Source organism: Entelurus aequoreus, linkage group LG15 (assembly GCF_033978785.1).
Source record: "Entelurus aequoreus isolate RoL-2023_Sb linkage group LG15, RoL_Eaeq_v1.1, whole genome shotgun sequence".
Lineage (NCBI taxonomy): Eukaryota > Metazoa > Chordata > Actinopteri > Syngnathiformes > Syngnathidae > Entelurus > Entelurus aequoreus.
The window spans coordinates 17,208,608-17,226,107 of NC_084745.1; the positions used below are offsets into that span (position 1 = coordinate 17,208,608).

A 17,500-nucleotide genomic window follows, 5' to 3' on the forward strand; every position below is an offset into this window, starting at 1 on the left:
GGGACGGTGTTCCTGGGATCAAAGGCCTCACCTTTTCTCCTCCAAACAGCTCAATTTTTGTTTCATCTGACATCACATGGACAAAGATAAGACCTTCTGGAGGAAAGTTCTGTGGTCAGATGAAACAAAAAATGAGCTGTATCACAAAAAATTAAGAGTTGTATAAATTATTGGAAACTCAAGACAGCCATGGCATTATGTTCTTTGCAAGTCTATGTAAACTTTTGACCACGACCGTCTGTATACATAGATAGATAGATATACCGGCCCCCAGACCCATTTTTTCCTCTAAATTTGGCCCCCCGAGTCAAAATAATTGCCCAGGCCTGCTCTCTAGCGATAGAATTGATTGAAACTTTTATTAGTAGGTTGCACAGTGAAGTACATATTCCGTACAATTGACCACTAAATGGTAACACCGGAATAAGTTTTTCAACTTGTTTAAGTCGGGGTCCACATGACTTATATAAAGTTTGCACTGTGATTGGTTGAGCATTTTGGACTCTCCTAACATTGGTTGTAAAATGTCCTTATTTGGACTTCCCGTCCCTTTGGGAGCAATTGTCAAACACAAATTTCTGCGTTAATAAATGTCGCATTGACTTTTTATAATCAAGCAAAAATTGATGGCGGCGATGACGCGTCAGCTCCTCTTAAGGTCAAGGCCACACGACTCCCACGTTTTAAATCAGAGTGAAAGTAAGCGGAGGAAGGACTTGACTGCAGTGTGTTAATTTGTGTGTGCGTAGGGGGGTGGGGGGGTGGGGGGACAGGCTTAGAAGCCGGTGGTCCGCTGGAGTCAGGTTTCAGCCCACCCTTCTTTCTTTTTTTTAGGGAAGCTGATGCACTGAAGCTGCCTTTGTTTGGACCGGGAGTGAGGGGAGGAGAGAGGGAGGGAAAGAGGAGGAGGAGAAGTAACATTTTTAAGCTTGGCGCAAACCCGCAGGAGTCAGAGTGGACTCCATCTCTCGCACATGAGCAGGATCTAATCGCCATCATTCAAAGCTTGGCAAGATGATCTCACGGTAAATAATCACTTTTTATTTTTCTTGGATACAACTTTCCCTGACTTTTTTTCTTTCTCCTGCAGGATTTCTCCCTGGTTTGTTGGATTATTTCTCAACGTGCTGAGCTGCTCCTCCGGGTACCAGCTGGACGGTAGGTGTCACATCTTCCTCTGGTTCTGATGCTTGTGCTGCATCACCAGCAGAGAATGAATGACTCAGCAGGCTTGCATGCAGGATACTAGTTGAGATGCAAAGTAGGTCACGTTGTTGTCATCTCCACTACTTTTGTTTTTTTACATTTCTACAAGATACTATAAGTGAAACTAGCGTAGCGGCCTCAAGTATGGCGACCACTGGGTACATTCCCCAAGGCAGGGGCTTGAGAGGGAGAAAGCAGAGCTTGAGAAACATAAAGAAAACACTTCTGAATTCACAGCTGCTCCAGAATAATGACGAAAACTTTTCTCTTTGTCTAACTTGTGTAGGTCCTTTACGTCACAGGTGTCAGACTCGAGGCTCGCGTGCCAGATTTGATTTAAAGTGGCCTGCAATATCGTTTATGTGGCCCGCCACATCATTTAAGTGGCCCGCAATATCATTTAAGTGGCCCGCTATATAATTTAAAGTGGCCCGCCACAACATTTAAGTGACCTGCCACATCATTTACGTGGCCTGCTATATCTTTAAAGTGGCCCGCCACAACATTTAAGTGACCTGCCACCTCATTTAAGTGGTCCACCCGGTCATTTAAGTGGCCCGCCACATCATTTAAGTGGCCCAACACGTCATTTGTGTGGCCCGCCACATCATTTAAGTGGCCCGCAATATCATTTAAGTGGCCCGCTATATAATTTAAAGTGGCCCGCCACAACATTTAAGTGACCTGCCACATCATTTACGTGGCCTGCTATATCTTTAAAGTGGCCCGCCACAACATTTAAGTGACCTGCCACCTCATTTAAGTGGTCCACCCGGTCATTTAAGTGGCCCACCACATCATTTAAGTGGCCCAACACGTCATTTGTGTGGCCCGCCACATCATTTAAGTGGCCCGCAATATCATTTAAGTGGCCCGCTATATAATTTAAAGTGGCCCGCCACAACATTTAAGTGACCTGCCACATCATTTACGTGGCCTGCTATATCTTTAAAGTGGCCCGCCACAACATTTAAGTGACCTGCCACATCATTTAAGTGGTCCACCCGGTCATTTAAGTGGTCCACCACATCATTTAAGTGGCCCACCACGTCATTTGAGTGGCCCACCACGTCATTTAAGTGGCCCACCACATCATTTGAGTGGCCCACCACGTCATTTAACTGGCCCGCCACAGCTTTTCTGTGACATGCCACATCATTTAAGTGGCCCGCCACGACATTTAAGTGGCCCACAATTTAATTTATGTGGCCCGCATTATCATTTAAGTGGCCTGCCACAGCATTTTAATTGGCCTGCCACATTATTCAAGTGGACCGCCATATAATTTAAATGAATAGCCACTTCAATAAATGTAGCCAGCCGCATTATTTATTTATTTATTATTTGGCCCACTATGTAACTTAAGTGACCGGCAATATCATACAATCGGCCCGCTATGTAATTTAAAATGGCCGCCACAACATTTAAGTGACCTGCCACATCATTTAAGTGGCCTGCTATATCTTTTAAAGTGGCCCGCCACAACATTTAAGTGACCTGCCACATCATTTAAGTGGCCCACCACGTCATTTAAGTGGCCCACCACGTCATTTAAGTGGCCCGCTATATAATTTAATGTGGCCCGCCACAGCTTTTCTGTGACATGCCACATCATTTATGTGGCCTGCTGTATCATTTCAAGTGGCCGGCCACAACATTTAAGTGGCCCACAATTTAATTTAAGTGGCCCGCATTATCATTATTTAAGTGGCCTGCCACAGGAATTTAAGTGGCCTGCCACATTATTCAAGTGGACCGTCATATAATTTAAATGAATAGCCACGTCATTAAATGTAGCCAGCCACATTATTTATTTATTATATTTATTATTTGGCCTACCATGTCATTTAAGTGACCCGCAATATCATTCAAGTGGCCCGCTATATAATTTAAAATAGCCTGCCACATCATTTATGTGGCCTGCCATATCATTTAAGTGGCCTGCCACAGGAATTTAAGTGGCCTGCCACATTATTCAAGTGGACCGTCATATAATTTAAATGAATAGCCACATCATTAAATGTAGCCAGCCACATTATTTATTTATTATATTTATTATTTGGCCCACCACGTCATTTAAGTGACCCGCAATATCATTCAAGTGGCCCGCTATATAATTTAAAATAGCCCGCCACAACATTTAAGTGACCTGCCACGTCATTTAAGTGGCCTGCCATATCATTTAAGTGGCCTGCCATATCATTTAAAGTAGCCCGCCACAACATTCAAGTGGCCCGCAATATCATTCAAGTGGCCCGCAATATCATTCAACTGGCCCGCTATATAATTTTAAGTGGCCCACCACAACATTTAAGTGGCCTGCCACGTAATTTATCTGGCCCGCAATATCATTTATGTGGCCCACCATGTCATTTAAGTGCCCCACCACATCATTTAAGTAGCCCACCAAGTCATTTAAGTGGCCCGCAATATCATTCAAGTGGCCCGCTATATAATTTAAAGTGGCCCACCACGTCATTCAAGTGGCCCGCTATATAATCTAAAATGGCCCGCCACAAAATTTAGGTGACCTGCCACATCATTTAAGTGGCCCGCCTCATCATTTAAGTGGCCTACCACATAATTTTAAGTGGCCCGCCACATTATTCAAGTGGACCGCCATATCATTTAAATTAATTGCTACATCAATCAATGTATGTGGCACGCTATATCATTTAATGTGGCCCGCCACAACATTTAAGTGGTCCACCACATCATTTAAGTGGTCCGCCACATAACTTTAAGTGGCCCGCCACATTATTCAAGTGGACTGCCATATCATTTAAATGAATTGCCACATCAATAAATGTAGCCCAGCACATTATTTAAAGTGGCCAGCCTCATTTATGCAAATAACAAAACACTTCTGTATAAATGTATTGTTTTCTTTCGGTTTTGACAGAAAAATGTACCGCATGCAACTGCATATGTTCTACATGTATCTGATCACGCCACAGGATGTTCTAACCATTTATCTGGTTATCAAATTTAAAATACTTGACTTACGGTTTCAGAGTAAGTTATTCATCAATCAATAATATTAATCAATAATAATCAAAATAAGTTGCCAATACAAACTGTGTAACAAAGCTATTATACATTTGAATTCATATACATTATATACGTTACATGCGGCCCCCTGAAGGCAGCCATAATTACGATGTGCCCCTCAGTAACAAAGAGTCTGACACCCCTTTTTTTTTTACTAACTCTCCAGTGCCCTTTGATGTTAATTTTTTCAATATTTAGTGAGTTTTTGAGTAATTTCAACCCCTTTGACTGTACTTAAATATATAATAGACTGTATTTATATTATTCACATGTGAATAATTCTGTATAATAGACTGTATTTATGTTATTGACATGTGAATAATGCTGTATAATAGACTGTATTTATGTTATTCACATGTGAATAATGCTGTATAATAGACTGTATTTATGTTTTTCACATGTGAATAATGCTTTATAATAGACTGTATTTATATTATTCACATGTGAATATGCTGTATAATAGACTGTATTTATGTAATTCACATGTGAATAATGCTGTATAATAGACTGTATTTATGTTATTCACATGTGAATAATGCTTTATAATAGACTGTATTTATGTTATTCACATGTGAATAATGCTGTATAATAGACATTATTTATGTTATTCACATGTGAATAATGCTTTATAATAGACTGTATTTGTGTTATTCACATGTGAATAATGCTGTATAATAGACTGTATTTGTGTTATTCACATGTGAATAATGCTGTATAATAGACTGTATTTATGTTATTCACATGTGAATAATGCTTTATAATAGACTGTATTTATATTATTCACATGTGAATACTGCTGTATAATAGACTGTATTTATGTTATTCACATGTAAATAATGCTGTATAATAGACTGTATTTATGTTATTCACATGTGAATAATGCTTTATAATAGACTGTATTTATGTTATTCACATGTGAATAATGCTGTATAATAGACATTATTTATGTTATTCACATGTGAATAATGCTTTATAATAGACTGTATTTATGTTATTCACATGTGAATAATGCTGTATAATAGACATTATTTATGTTATTCACATGTGAATAATGCTTTATAATAGACTGTATTTATATTATTCACATGTAAAAATACCTAAATGTTTATTGTGAGCAAATTGTGGTGCTGAATTTCCCCCAGGGATCAATAAAGTACTTTCTATTCTATTAAAAGGGTGATTTTGTCGCTAAAATATTATGAAAGAAAAAAACCAAGCATGTCAACACACTAACAAGTGTAGTTTCACTTTAAGAGCTGAAGACTGAGTATTAAAGTTAAAGTTAAAGTACCAATGATTGTCACACACACACGCGGGGTGTGGCGAAATTATGCCTTGAATTTGACCCATCACCCTTGATCACCCCCTGGGAGGTGAGGGGAGCAGTGAGCAGCAGCAGTGAGCAGCAGCAGTGAGCAGCAGCGGTGGCCACGCCCGGGAATCATTTTTGGTGATATAACCCCCAATTCCAACCCTTGATGCTAAGTGCCAAGCAGGGAGGTAATGGGTCCCATTTTTATAGTCTTTGGTATGACTCGGCCGGGGTTTGAACTCACAACCTATGCGTCTATCTTGCTGAGTCAGACATCATTCCCTCAGTGTAGGTCCATAAAATGTATTTATAGTCCTTTATTTATCACACCAATTAATTTTTCCGTATCAATGTCTATCAAGTCAAGGCATTTGAATGAGTTTCTACTGGGCCATTTCCTGCGTGTTGCCTTTTTGACTTCCTGCTGATAGTATTTCTATAGCTGCTGTCGCTCCTGTTTATTTGAAAATACTTGACAAATATCCAGCACATTTTTGTTGTACTGTAGTGAAGGGGTGGTCAAAGTGTGGCCCGCAACTATTTTTTTAACGGCCCGCGGCACAATCGTTAGCATTCTAATGTTAGTATGCTAGCTTTTTTTTGTGCAAATTTTGCAGGTATATACCTCAGTGTCAAATATTGAATTACCTAACAAATGATACCTGTTAGCATGCTAATGTTAATATGCTAGCTTTTTTTTATATTGTAGGTGTACAACTCAGTCATATTTTAGTACTTGATGCATGCTAACGTCTGCAGGCTAGCAGGTACACACTTCATATTTTGGTACTTGGCGCACTTTGCAGTTAGCATTTTAGCATGCTAAAATTAGCTTGTTAGATTTTTTTTTAGATAATTAAGCCATACTTGCCAACCCTCCCGTTTTTAGCGGGAGAATCCCGGTATTCAGCGCCTCTCCCGACAACCTCCCGGCAGAGATTTTCTCCCGACAAACTCCCGGTATTCAGCCGGAGCTGGAGGCCACGCCCCCTCCAGCTCAATGCGGACCTGAGACTGCGTGGGGGCAAGATGAAGGAAATACGCTTGCAAGTTCCAAAACGAATGGAAACAAGAATTTCAGTTCATCCAGGACAGTTTGAAGGGGAAGGTGTATGTTGCCTGTAAATTTTGTAGAACAGACTTCTCCATTGAACACAGTGGCCGAAATGATATACTCATTAAGAACGGAGAAGTTAAACAGGACAATACTGCCATCTAATGGAGCCACAGGAAAACTGAAATTCAAGTTTTTTGTTTTTTTTAATGTAAATAAATAAATAAATATATTTATTATTTATTATCATTTATGTAAATAATATATATATATATATATATATATATATATATATATATATATATATATATATATATATATATATATATATATATATATATATATATATATATATATATAGCTAGAATTCACTGAAAGTCAAGTATTTCATACATATATATATATATATTTATGAAATATATATGAAATACTCGAGTTGGTGAATTCTAGCTGTAAATAACCACACCCCCAACCACGCCCCCCGCTCCCAACTCCTACCCCCCACCTCCCGATATTGGAGGTCTCAAGGTTGGCAAGTATGAATTAAGCTGGTATACAGCTCACTGGCATATATTTTGGTATTTCACCAATGCTAATTGTAAGCATGTTATTGTTAGCATGTTAACATAGTACTGTTAGCATGCTAGCTTTTTTGCTCAATTTGCTCAAATATTTTGTGACTTGAAGCGATCTGGCCAGTATGCTAACTGTTAGCAATTTAGTTCAGTTTTGGCTCTTCAGCATTCACATGAAATGTGAATGCTAGTTACCGTATTTTTCGGACTATAAATCGCTCTGGAATATAAGTCGCACCGGCCGAAAATGCATAATAAAGAAGGAAAAAAACATATAAGTCGCACTGGAGTATAAGTCGCATTTTTGGGGGAAATTTATTTGATAAGACCCAACACCAAGAATAGACATTTGAAAGGCAATTTAAAATAAATAAAGAATAGTGAACAACAGGCTGAATAATTGTACGTTATATGACGCATAAATAACCAACTGAGAACGTGCCTGGTATGTTAACGTAACATATTATGGTAAGAGTCATTCAAATAACTATAACATATAGAACATGCTATACGTTTACCAAACAATCTGTCACTCCTAATCGCTAAATCCCATGAAATCTTATACGTCTAGTCCAGTGGTTCTTAACCTTGTTGGAGGTACCGAACCCCACCAGTTTCATATGCGCATTCACCGAACCCTTCTTTAGTGAAAAATAAAATGTTGGTTTTTTTTCAAATTCAAGACAAAGTTATATGTTTTTGGTAACACTTTAGTATGGGGAACATATTCTAAGTAACAAAGACTTAATTTAGAGTTTTTTGGACACTAGGGGAACATATTCTAAGTAACAAAGACTTAATTTAGAGTTATTTGGTTAGGGTTAGGGCCAGGGTTAGAGGGTAAGGGTTATAATAAGGCCATGCCGAATAAGGCAATAAGTACTTAATAATGACTAGTTAAGAGCCAATAAGTTACTAATTTGCATGTTAATAAGCAACTAATTAATGGTGAATATGTTCCCCATACTAAAGTGTTACCATGTTTTATTACTGGTGCACAAAATGAACCGTGCATGAACATCACCTTGTTCAAACAACAAAACCAACACAACAAATTACACACCTGCAAATCAGTGTGACTTCTGCTGTTGCCGTATCCGTAATACGCCAATAGGGAAAAGTTTTTATTCACACAATGAGTCGGGTGTGTCTTGACCTCCGCCGAACCTCTGAGCCCGACTCCTTCGATCGAACCCAGGTTAAGAACCACTGGTCTAATCTCTTACGTGAATGAGCTAAATAATATTATTTGATATTTTACGGTAATGTGTTAATAATTTCACACATAAGTCGCTCCTGAGTATAAGTCCGCACCCCCGGCCAAACTATGAAAAAAACTGCGACTTATAGTCAGAAAAATATGGTAGTTGTCAAAAATGTATATATTGTACTGAGCTGGACGAAGTGGCTGGGGAGAGGGAAGTCTGGGCTTCCCTGCTTAGGCTGCTGCCCCCGCGACCTGACCTCGGATAAGCAGAAGAAGATGGATGGATGGATGGGTTTTCATCAATCAATCAATCAATCAATGTTTACTTATATAGCCCTAAATCACGAGTGTCTCAAAGGGCTGCGCAAGCCACAACGACATCCTCGGCTCAGACCCCACATCAGGGCAAGGAAAAACTCAACCCAATGGGACAATGAGAAACCTTGGAGGGGACCGCAGATGTGGGGACCCCCTGCCTGGGCGTTTTGAAGGTGAAAGCTACCAAAATGGTCTCCTTCGATTTGTCTGTGGCCCTCAGTGGAAAAATTAAGGTCCCCTATGTTGTCGGGGTACCCAAAGTGTGGCCGCAGTCCCCAGTTTTAATAAATGATATTTTTTAAATATTTTTTGTTACTATCACAGTTTTTCTTATTAGCCAGTGTCACATTTTAAAATGAAATAAAACAGTTGAATCAAATGAAAACTGTGAGGCTACATGCTCCAGTGTAGACACATTTCTCAAGAGGATTGTTTATAACCCTTATCTGGTGCACTGCCAATTATTACCTCTAATCACCCTGAGAAAGTCCATGTTTGCATTGGATAAGATCACCGCCCACAACAAGACGCTTTAATGTCCCGAGTCCCTGAACATGACACGTCGCAATTAGCCGCAATGAAGGTGGAAGTCCCCGAATTCCTGGAGTGATATCAGGAAGAAGCGGCTGGCGTGCTTTGTGATGCGTTCAAGTGTCCTCCCCTGTCTGGCACTGGAACCTGGCATGTCACAAAGGCAGCATTGTCCCCCGCACCTCTCTGCCACTAATTAGGAGTCTCCTTAACGAGGGTGAGTGGTCCCGACAGAGCGTAATTGTTCGCCGTGTCATTTAGAATTAAACAGAGTCTTGGAACTATTCAGCGATAAAACATAAAGGAAACACTCCCTAATTTTGAGACAGGAAGGAAGCTGGCATTGAACGTTGCAGACTGAGGTCATGGGTCACATGCTGGATAACTCAACTTTTTCTTTAGCCAAGTCAGTATAAATAGAAATGTCAGTATTTGAACACATCGACGATGAGATAACATTAGCGTCTGGCAACCGCTCATTTCAATTATAGCAGGCTAACCATTTTGCTAGCCATACGGCTAACGTAGCGCTTACTAAAGAAGATATGTTTGCTAGCTACAACGCTAACACGTATGGCTCCACGAGCCATGCAGGTATCATTCAGTTGAGTTGAGTTTGTGTTTATTTCCAACATACAGTATGATTAGGGATGTCCGATGATGGCTTTTTTTGACGATATTCCGATATTGTCCAACTCTTAATTACCGATACCGATATCAACCGATACCGATATATACAGTCGTGGAATTAACACATTATTATGCCTAATTTGGACAACCAGGTATGGTGAAGATAAGGTCCTTTTAAAAAATAAAAATAAAATAAGATAAATAAATTAAAAACATTTTCTTGAATAAAAAATAAAGTAAAACAATATAAAAACAGTTACATAGAAACTAGTAATTAATGAAAATTAGTAAAATTAACTGTTAAAGGTTAGTACTATTAGTGGACCAGCAGCATGCACAATCATGTGTGCTTACGGACTGTATCCCTTGCAGACTGTATTGATATATATTGATATATAATGTAGGAACCAGAATATTAATAACAGAAAGAAACAACCCTTTTGTGTGAATGAGTGTAAATGGGGGAGGGAAGTTTTTTGGGTTGCTGCACTAGTTGTAAGTGTATCTTGTGTTTTTTATGTTGATTTAAAAAAACAAAACGATACCGATAATAAAAAAAACGATTCCGATATTACATTTTAAAGCAATTATCTGCAATTATCGACATCTCTAAACATGATACATCAGTGGACCCCAACCACCGGGCCGCGGCACGGTACCGGTCCGTGGACCGATTGGTACCGGGCCGCACAAGAAATACATTTTAAAAAAAATAAATAAATAAATATAAATAAATATATATATTTTTTTTAAATTAAATTAACATAAAAAACACAATATATACATTATATATCAATATAGATCAATACAGTCTGCAGGGATACAGTCCGTAAGCACACATGATTGTATTTCTTTATGACAAAAATACATTCAAAAAAACGTTAAAAAACACCAAATTGAGCTTTCTAACTTATCCTAGCTAACTTTAACTCAACTAAAGCTATACTAAAAACCAACATATGTAACAATATTTGGAAAAAGTCATGTGTTTACTTGGAAAATATTGCTTTTAGTTGAGTTGTGGGCGCCTGAAAGCAATCACGAGGACAATTTGGTGACTTTCCTAAACAAATCTGTGCACATAATTGACATTCGGGTGCACACTGGACTGGTTAAAATGAACAGAAGTCTTTGGATAATCAAAGAATGTAAACTCTTCAGTCAGAGCTCATCAGGCGTTTGAAAGAAGTAGCCACTGTGTTGTATTTCTTTCCAAGGAGGATCTTGTCCAAATACAAGCTGGCTTCTGCTGCACTCTAATGTTCGTCATCTGGTCCGCAGTCGGGCGTTCACTGACTTTAAGAATGAAAAAAAAATAAAGATTCGCGTGGAAGCCACCACATAACAGAAATTGCAGTGCATGTTAGCCTTTAGCGTGTTAGCTCAGAAACAGAAACGCAGTAAAACCCTTTAAAATGAAGCCAACATAAGGTAAGATAGACTGACCATACGTCCTCTTTTTACCGGACATGTCCTCTTTTGCGGGGCTGTCCGGGCGGAGTTTCTTAAATGCCTCAAATGTCCGGCATTTTGAGTTAGGGTTGCGTGTATTTTCAATGTACGTTCAGGGTTAAGAAGGGGTTAAAAACAAAACAAATCGTGAAGGTTTGCACACGCAGCAGCATTCATGAGGGAGGGGCAGAGACAGAGAGAGTGAGAGAGTTATGATAAATGCGCATGCGTCGCCAGGCACTGCTTTTTATCCATAGATTTATCAGATTTAATTTTTTATTATCTATAGCAGGGGTGTCAAAAGTGTGCCCCGGAGGCCATTTGCGGCCCACAACTAATGTTTTAAAGGCCCACGGCACATTCTAAAAATACTATTAAAATAAACAAAAACATAACAAAAGTGAAATGAAAAAGCTTAAAGGTGAAATGTAATTTAGAAAAAGTTGCAATGTTGACTAATAAAACAAAGCTGTTTTTTTTTCTTTCAAACTGTCATTGCTCAAAATATAATATTGAATCAAAATCAATGTTGTTATGAATTATTGACCTATCCAAGGTTCCGATTACTTCACATCAAATATTCCACTAATATATATAATGTGAGATATAACAGGATAATGCATACGTTTATAATTTTTTTTCAAAACGCTTACAAAAAAGTGGGACCCCAAAAATTTACTGTGGGACCCCATTTTGAAAATACCTAGCGCCAACACTGCTGTCAACAGAGGAGAAAAAATGCTTTATTTAAATAAATATCTTATTTATGAAGCAAGTTCGAGTATCATTGGCAAATTTTCACCTAGTCCCGGCCTTGGCCCGCATATATGTGTCCTCTTTTTGGGATTTCAGAATATGGTCAGCCTAGGTAAAAACAATTCAGTTATTTTAAGAAGTACATGGCGAGGGGCCCCACTGACCCTCCCTGTCATTGAAGCAGAGGTGTGGACTCGAGTCACATGACTTGGACTCGAGTCAGACTCGAGTCATGAATTTGATGACTTTAGACTCGACTTGACAAAATGTAAAGAGACTTGCAACTCGACTTAGACTTTAACATCAATGACTTGTGACTTCACTTGGACTTGAGCCTTTTGACTTGACATGACTTGCTACTTTCCCCAAAACCCAAACCTTAAAAAGTTATTTGGGAGCGCTCCATATTTTTCATTTTATACGTCTGTGTCTATAAGCGTGTGTGCTGCTTGTCAGCGTGTGTGCTGTCAGTACAACAGCCAATCAAATTAAATCTACGTTGTTTTCATCCCACAGCTCTCATCCAATCAAATTGCAGGACAACCAGTGAACAAGAGTTGTCAAACAATGCGGAAGTGAGAAACAATTATGCCAAAGTTGGTTTCGTTCGGGTATAAAAACTACGACTTGGTCAACAAAAAACGAATTGCCGTATGCAAATCACGCAGTTCGAATATTACAGACGGAGACGCAACAACTTCCAACTTCGTTCGACATTTGAAGTTGCACAAAGAAGGGTAAGTTTTGAATGTAAGATAACGTTTATTGGCTAAGTAACATGACTTTTATTTGCTGTGTAGTTAAATCAGTGAGGCTGTAAACTCACTGCTAACGTCATAACCATAGACATCTTATAAGGGTACGCAGCATTGAGCGCTACTGCCTACTGGCGCAGATGAGACGCGGAGCCGCCATCTTGGAGTGGTGATCCGCTCCACTCAGTGCAATTCATTTGTCAGGAGCAATGAACTGTCAGCAAATTTAATTCATCTTACCTCACTGAATACCACTGATTTTCACGCGTTTTTTTGTCATACGTGTAGCTATGATAACAGACACATGTTTTGGCGTTTTTATTATTCATAGTTTGCTTAACAGTAATATAATATTCTTATACGCTATAAGTGACCAGACGTCCGAGATCAAAACTGGGAATATAATCCCACAGAAGGGGGAAAAAAACGGTCAGCTATTTTTAAGTTGAAGGAACAATATGATTAGATTATATTTACATGCGTATATCCTACATAAACAATGCATGAATACATTAGATATCTATATATTTTAGGGACCTATAGACTGTAACTCTGTTGCTGCAGCAGCAGAGAGTTTATTCTGTCTTGACACTTTGTATTGATATTTTGTATTACATTCTTCCCTTAAATGATAATGTTTACAGTGATTGTTTTGTATCTATTTTTTATGTATGTCGCTTTGGATAAAAGCGTCTGCCAAATACTTAAACATATATAAACACCTGAAAGTCTTTATATCAGCTAAAACCACCAATCTGTTTCACTGGATTCAGAATAAAACCAAATGCTGTCTTACCCAACAATGTTAGTATTTGAATATTGTTACTTGAAGACTTATTCCTGGTTACAATTATACTGTTAAGAAAGTATTGTCTTATACTTTGCCTAAAATGAGAATGCATCATAATCAGTGGCGGCTGGTGAATTTTGTTTTAGGTGGGGCTGAAATTTTGTAAACCAAACCCCTGTAGGGGTGTCATCCTCCCCCAGAAGATTTCTTTGTGATTCTCACATACAAATATTGAAGATCTTTGCTCCTTCTCAACTTTGTGGTAATGTTATTTTCATGAAATACAACCAATAGTATGTTAATGTTTGTTTTTGCAAATGTGTTTATTCTGTAAAGGAATGAGTTAAATGTTTAAAATTGTTTAAACTATTAAAATGACTGGTTAATAGTGCAATTATGAATTGCAATGTCAGCACTATTTTTTTTCCTGCAATTTCAAATGCACTTGTTTTAATAAATAAATACAGCGTTTTAAAAGCATACACAATCTGTGTAAAAATATTAGTCTGTGGTTAAAAGGACTTGAAAGGACTCGAAACTCAAAATGCAGGACTTGGGACTTGACTTGAGACTTTCTAGTCTTGACTTTGGACTTGACTCGGGACTTGCCTGTCTTGACTCGGGACTTGACTCGAGACTTGAGGGCAAAGACTTGAGACTTACTTGTGACTTGCAAAGCAATGACTTGGTCCCACCTCTGCATTGAAGTATATAAAGAATATAACTTATTATTTAATTGTATTATTATTATTTTTTAAAGTAATCAATCCAACAAAATAATACACAATAATATACCATAATAATGCAATTTGAATTCCAAAACCAAACCCAACCCAGCAACATTCAGAATAGCAATAAACAGAGCAATTGAGAGGACACACAAACATGACACAAAACAATCCAAAAGCAGTCAAACAAAAAGGAATAATATCAACAACAGTATCAATATGAATAAGAATCCATAACTTATTTTTGAAGAGTTAGCTGCAAATGAGTTGTCATGGGTTTATTTATGAGTTTCGACAAGTCACCCCGCGTCCTGACGCAAGTTTTATTGTGTTTTGAGAAGGAAACTTGTTATCTGCGAGACCATCTCCAGCGAAGACTACAAATCAAAACAAGAGGGAGGTGGGGGTAAAAACAGGAATGGCTAAATTTACCCGCGCCCAAACAAGGACCTCTTAAGAGTGCGCCGCTCTTAATGACGGACAGCTCGCTTCAAAGTGCGAAGACAAATGCGGGAAGTGGCGGCCATCATGTCACACGTCACTTTTTCTTTTGAACTCTCCTTGTCTAATGTGTACATTTTATGTGTGTGCACAAAAAGGTCAAACTGCTTTAAAATAGACAATGAAGCATAGAGAAGAAACAACACTAACCACAGGAAGGGAGAGGAATAGCAACCACTGCTAAACTATTTAATGATGTCAACACATTTTGCATTTAAAGATGTAGTTTGGGTTGGTAACTACTACATTTGAGGTAAAATCAGGCTACTTCCTGCTTTTTAAATTTTTGCTAACACAATTCCTAGCCTTAGAGCTAATGTAGCAACACAGTTAGCATTAGCTCGCAGACCATTTTACTTGGTACTTGGCAAATTAGGCAAACACCGCATTTCAGATTTTTATTGATACAAAACCCAAAACCAGTGAAGTTGGCACGTTGTCTAATTCGTAAATAAAAACAGAATACAATGATTTGCAAATCCTTTTTGACTTATATTCAATTGAATAGACTGCAAAGACAAGATACTTAATATTGGAATTGAGAAACTTGTTTTTTTTTTGCAAATAATCATTAACTTAGAATTTAATGGCAGCAACACATTGCAAAAAAGTTGGCACAGGGGCATTTTTACCACTGTGTTACATGGCCTTTCCTTTTAACAACACTCAGTAAACGTTTGGGAACTGAGGAGACCAATTTTTGAAGCTTTTCAGGTGGAATTCTTACCCATTCTTGCTTGATGTAGAGCTTAAGTTGTTCAACAGTCTCCGTTGTGGTATTTTAGGCTTCATAATGCGCCACACATTTTCAATGGGAGACAGGTCTGGACTACAGGCAGGCCAGTCTAGTACCTGCACTCTTTTACTATGAAGCCACACTGTTGTAACATGTGCAGAATGTGGCTTGGCATTGTCTTGCTGAAATAAGAAGGGGTGTCCCTGTGCCAACTTTTTTGCAATGTGTTGCTGCCATTAAATTCTAAGTAAGTGAAGCAGTTTCTCAGTTCGAACATTAAATATCTTGTCTTTGCAGTCTATTCGATTGAATATAAGTTGACAATGATTTGCAACTCATTGTATTATGTTTTACAGAACGTGCCAACTTTTCTGTTTTTGGCGTCAACACTGTTAAAGTAGCCATTAACGTAAAGCGGTAGCACTCTCTCAGCATGCAACCCTGCAAAGTGCCATGCTGTGAGGGTCAAACAGTGCGTCCTGTGTTTGCCAGGACGTGGGACGGGACCCAAAATACAGTGAACAGCATTCCTGGTAGGAAACGGCAAAGCAATTTTAGTGGAACATCACATTGAAAAAAGATGCCACGTGTTTGTTGTTCTGGGAGCGACTGGCAACCTGGTGTCGGCCAGCTCGGATGGAGCCTGGAAAGAGTTAGTCAGGGCGGAAAAGATGGAGCTGGAAAACAAGCAGGTGACTGTGATACTTGTCTGATGACTTCAGCATCCTCATGCTCACAATAGCCATTGTTTTAGTGGTAGTTAGTTGGGAGCTCCAAAGATCTTCTTCTTCTTCTGCTTGTGTTGTGTGCTCAGCTGGGTTGCAGCTGTGTTGTTTTTCAGCACACGTGCAAAAAAAAAAAAAAAAAAAGGCCATTTGCATTTGAAATGAAGGTTTACTCTCTGTTTGATTTTTTCCTCACCATTGGTTGGTAAACCTGAACAAACATTTGTGTCTCTCTGTGTGTTAGCTGCTGCACTTCTTTTTAGCTTTTCACTACAACATTTTCATTGAAAACAATTCTGTTGAGTGATGCTCTTTTCTGAAATACTTAACAAATATTTTGACAAGTGTTGATATCAAAGTGCACCAAATACCGGAACAAGTCAATACTAGTTTGTAGAGATGGCATTCATGGCTCTCTGAAGGGAGCCAGATTGTGAGGAGCCGTTCAAAAGACTGGCTCTATATAGTTTTTTTTTATTATAGACGTTTTTTTTACAGTTATTTTTATCAAAGAAAAAATCACCAGTATCGGTTATACAATAAAATGTAGATCAGAATAATTTAATTTACACAAACATTACTCTATTGGTGGAAATTATTCTGAAATATTGGCGATAATTAATTTCATTGTAAACATTCCATAAGACAGTTGCATATTTCTATGCTTTGGCAGTGACCGCACTCGTTAAAAAATGTGTACTATTTTAACAATATAGAACAAAATACACAATGAGTTAGAATAAAATGCATTGATGGATATAAAAAGTGTAAATAAAAGTAGAATAAAAATTATAACATAATGAAAATGTGAGTACAAAACTGTACTACCATACCTGGTGCGTGTATGCTTGAACTACCGTATTTTTCAGACTATAAGTTGCAGTTTTTTTCATAGTTTGGCCGGGGGTGCGACTTATATTCAGGAGCGACTTACGTGTGAAATTATTAACACATTACCGTAAATTATCAAATAATATTATATAGCTCATTCACGTAAGAGACTAGACGTATAAGATTTCATGGGATTTAGCGATTAGGAGTGACAGATTGTTTGGTAAACGTATAGCATGTTCTATATGTTATAGTTATTTGAATGACGCTTACCATAATATGTTACGTTAACATACCAGGCACATTCTCAGTTGGTTATTTATGCCTCATATAATGTACACT

At 38.3% G+C, this 17,500-nt stretch overlaps 1 protein-coding gene across 1 annotated transcript in view; it reads left to right on the top strand.

The window, feature by feature from the left end:
• Positions 1-763: 763 nt before the first annotated feature.
• Positions 764-17,500, top strand: part of LOC133629866 (collagen alpha-1(XVIII) chain-like) — a 91,226-nt gene continuing 74,489 nt past the window's right edge. Inside the window, exons 1-2 of the mRNA XM_062020911.1 lie at positions 764-1,025; positions 1,091-1,158. Of these exons, the coding sequence (XP_061876895.1) occupies positions 1,015-1,025; positions 1,091-1,158 (79 nt within the window). The 5' untranslated portion in view covers positions 764-1,014. The remainder of the gene's footprint in view (positions 1,026-1,090; positions 1,159-17,500) is intronic.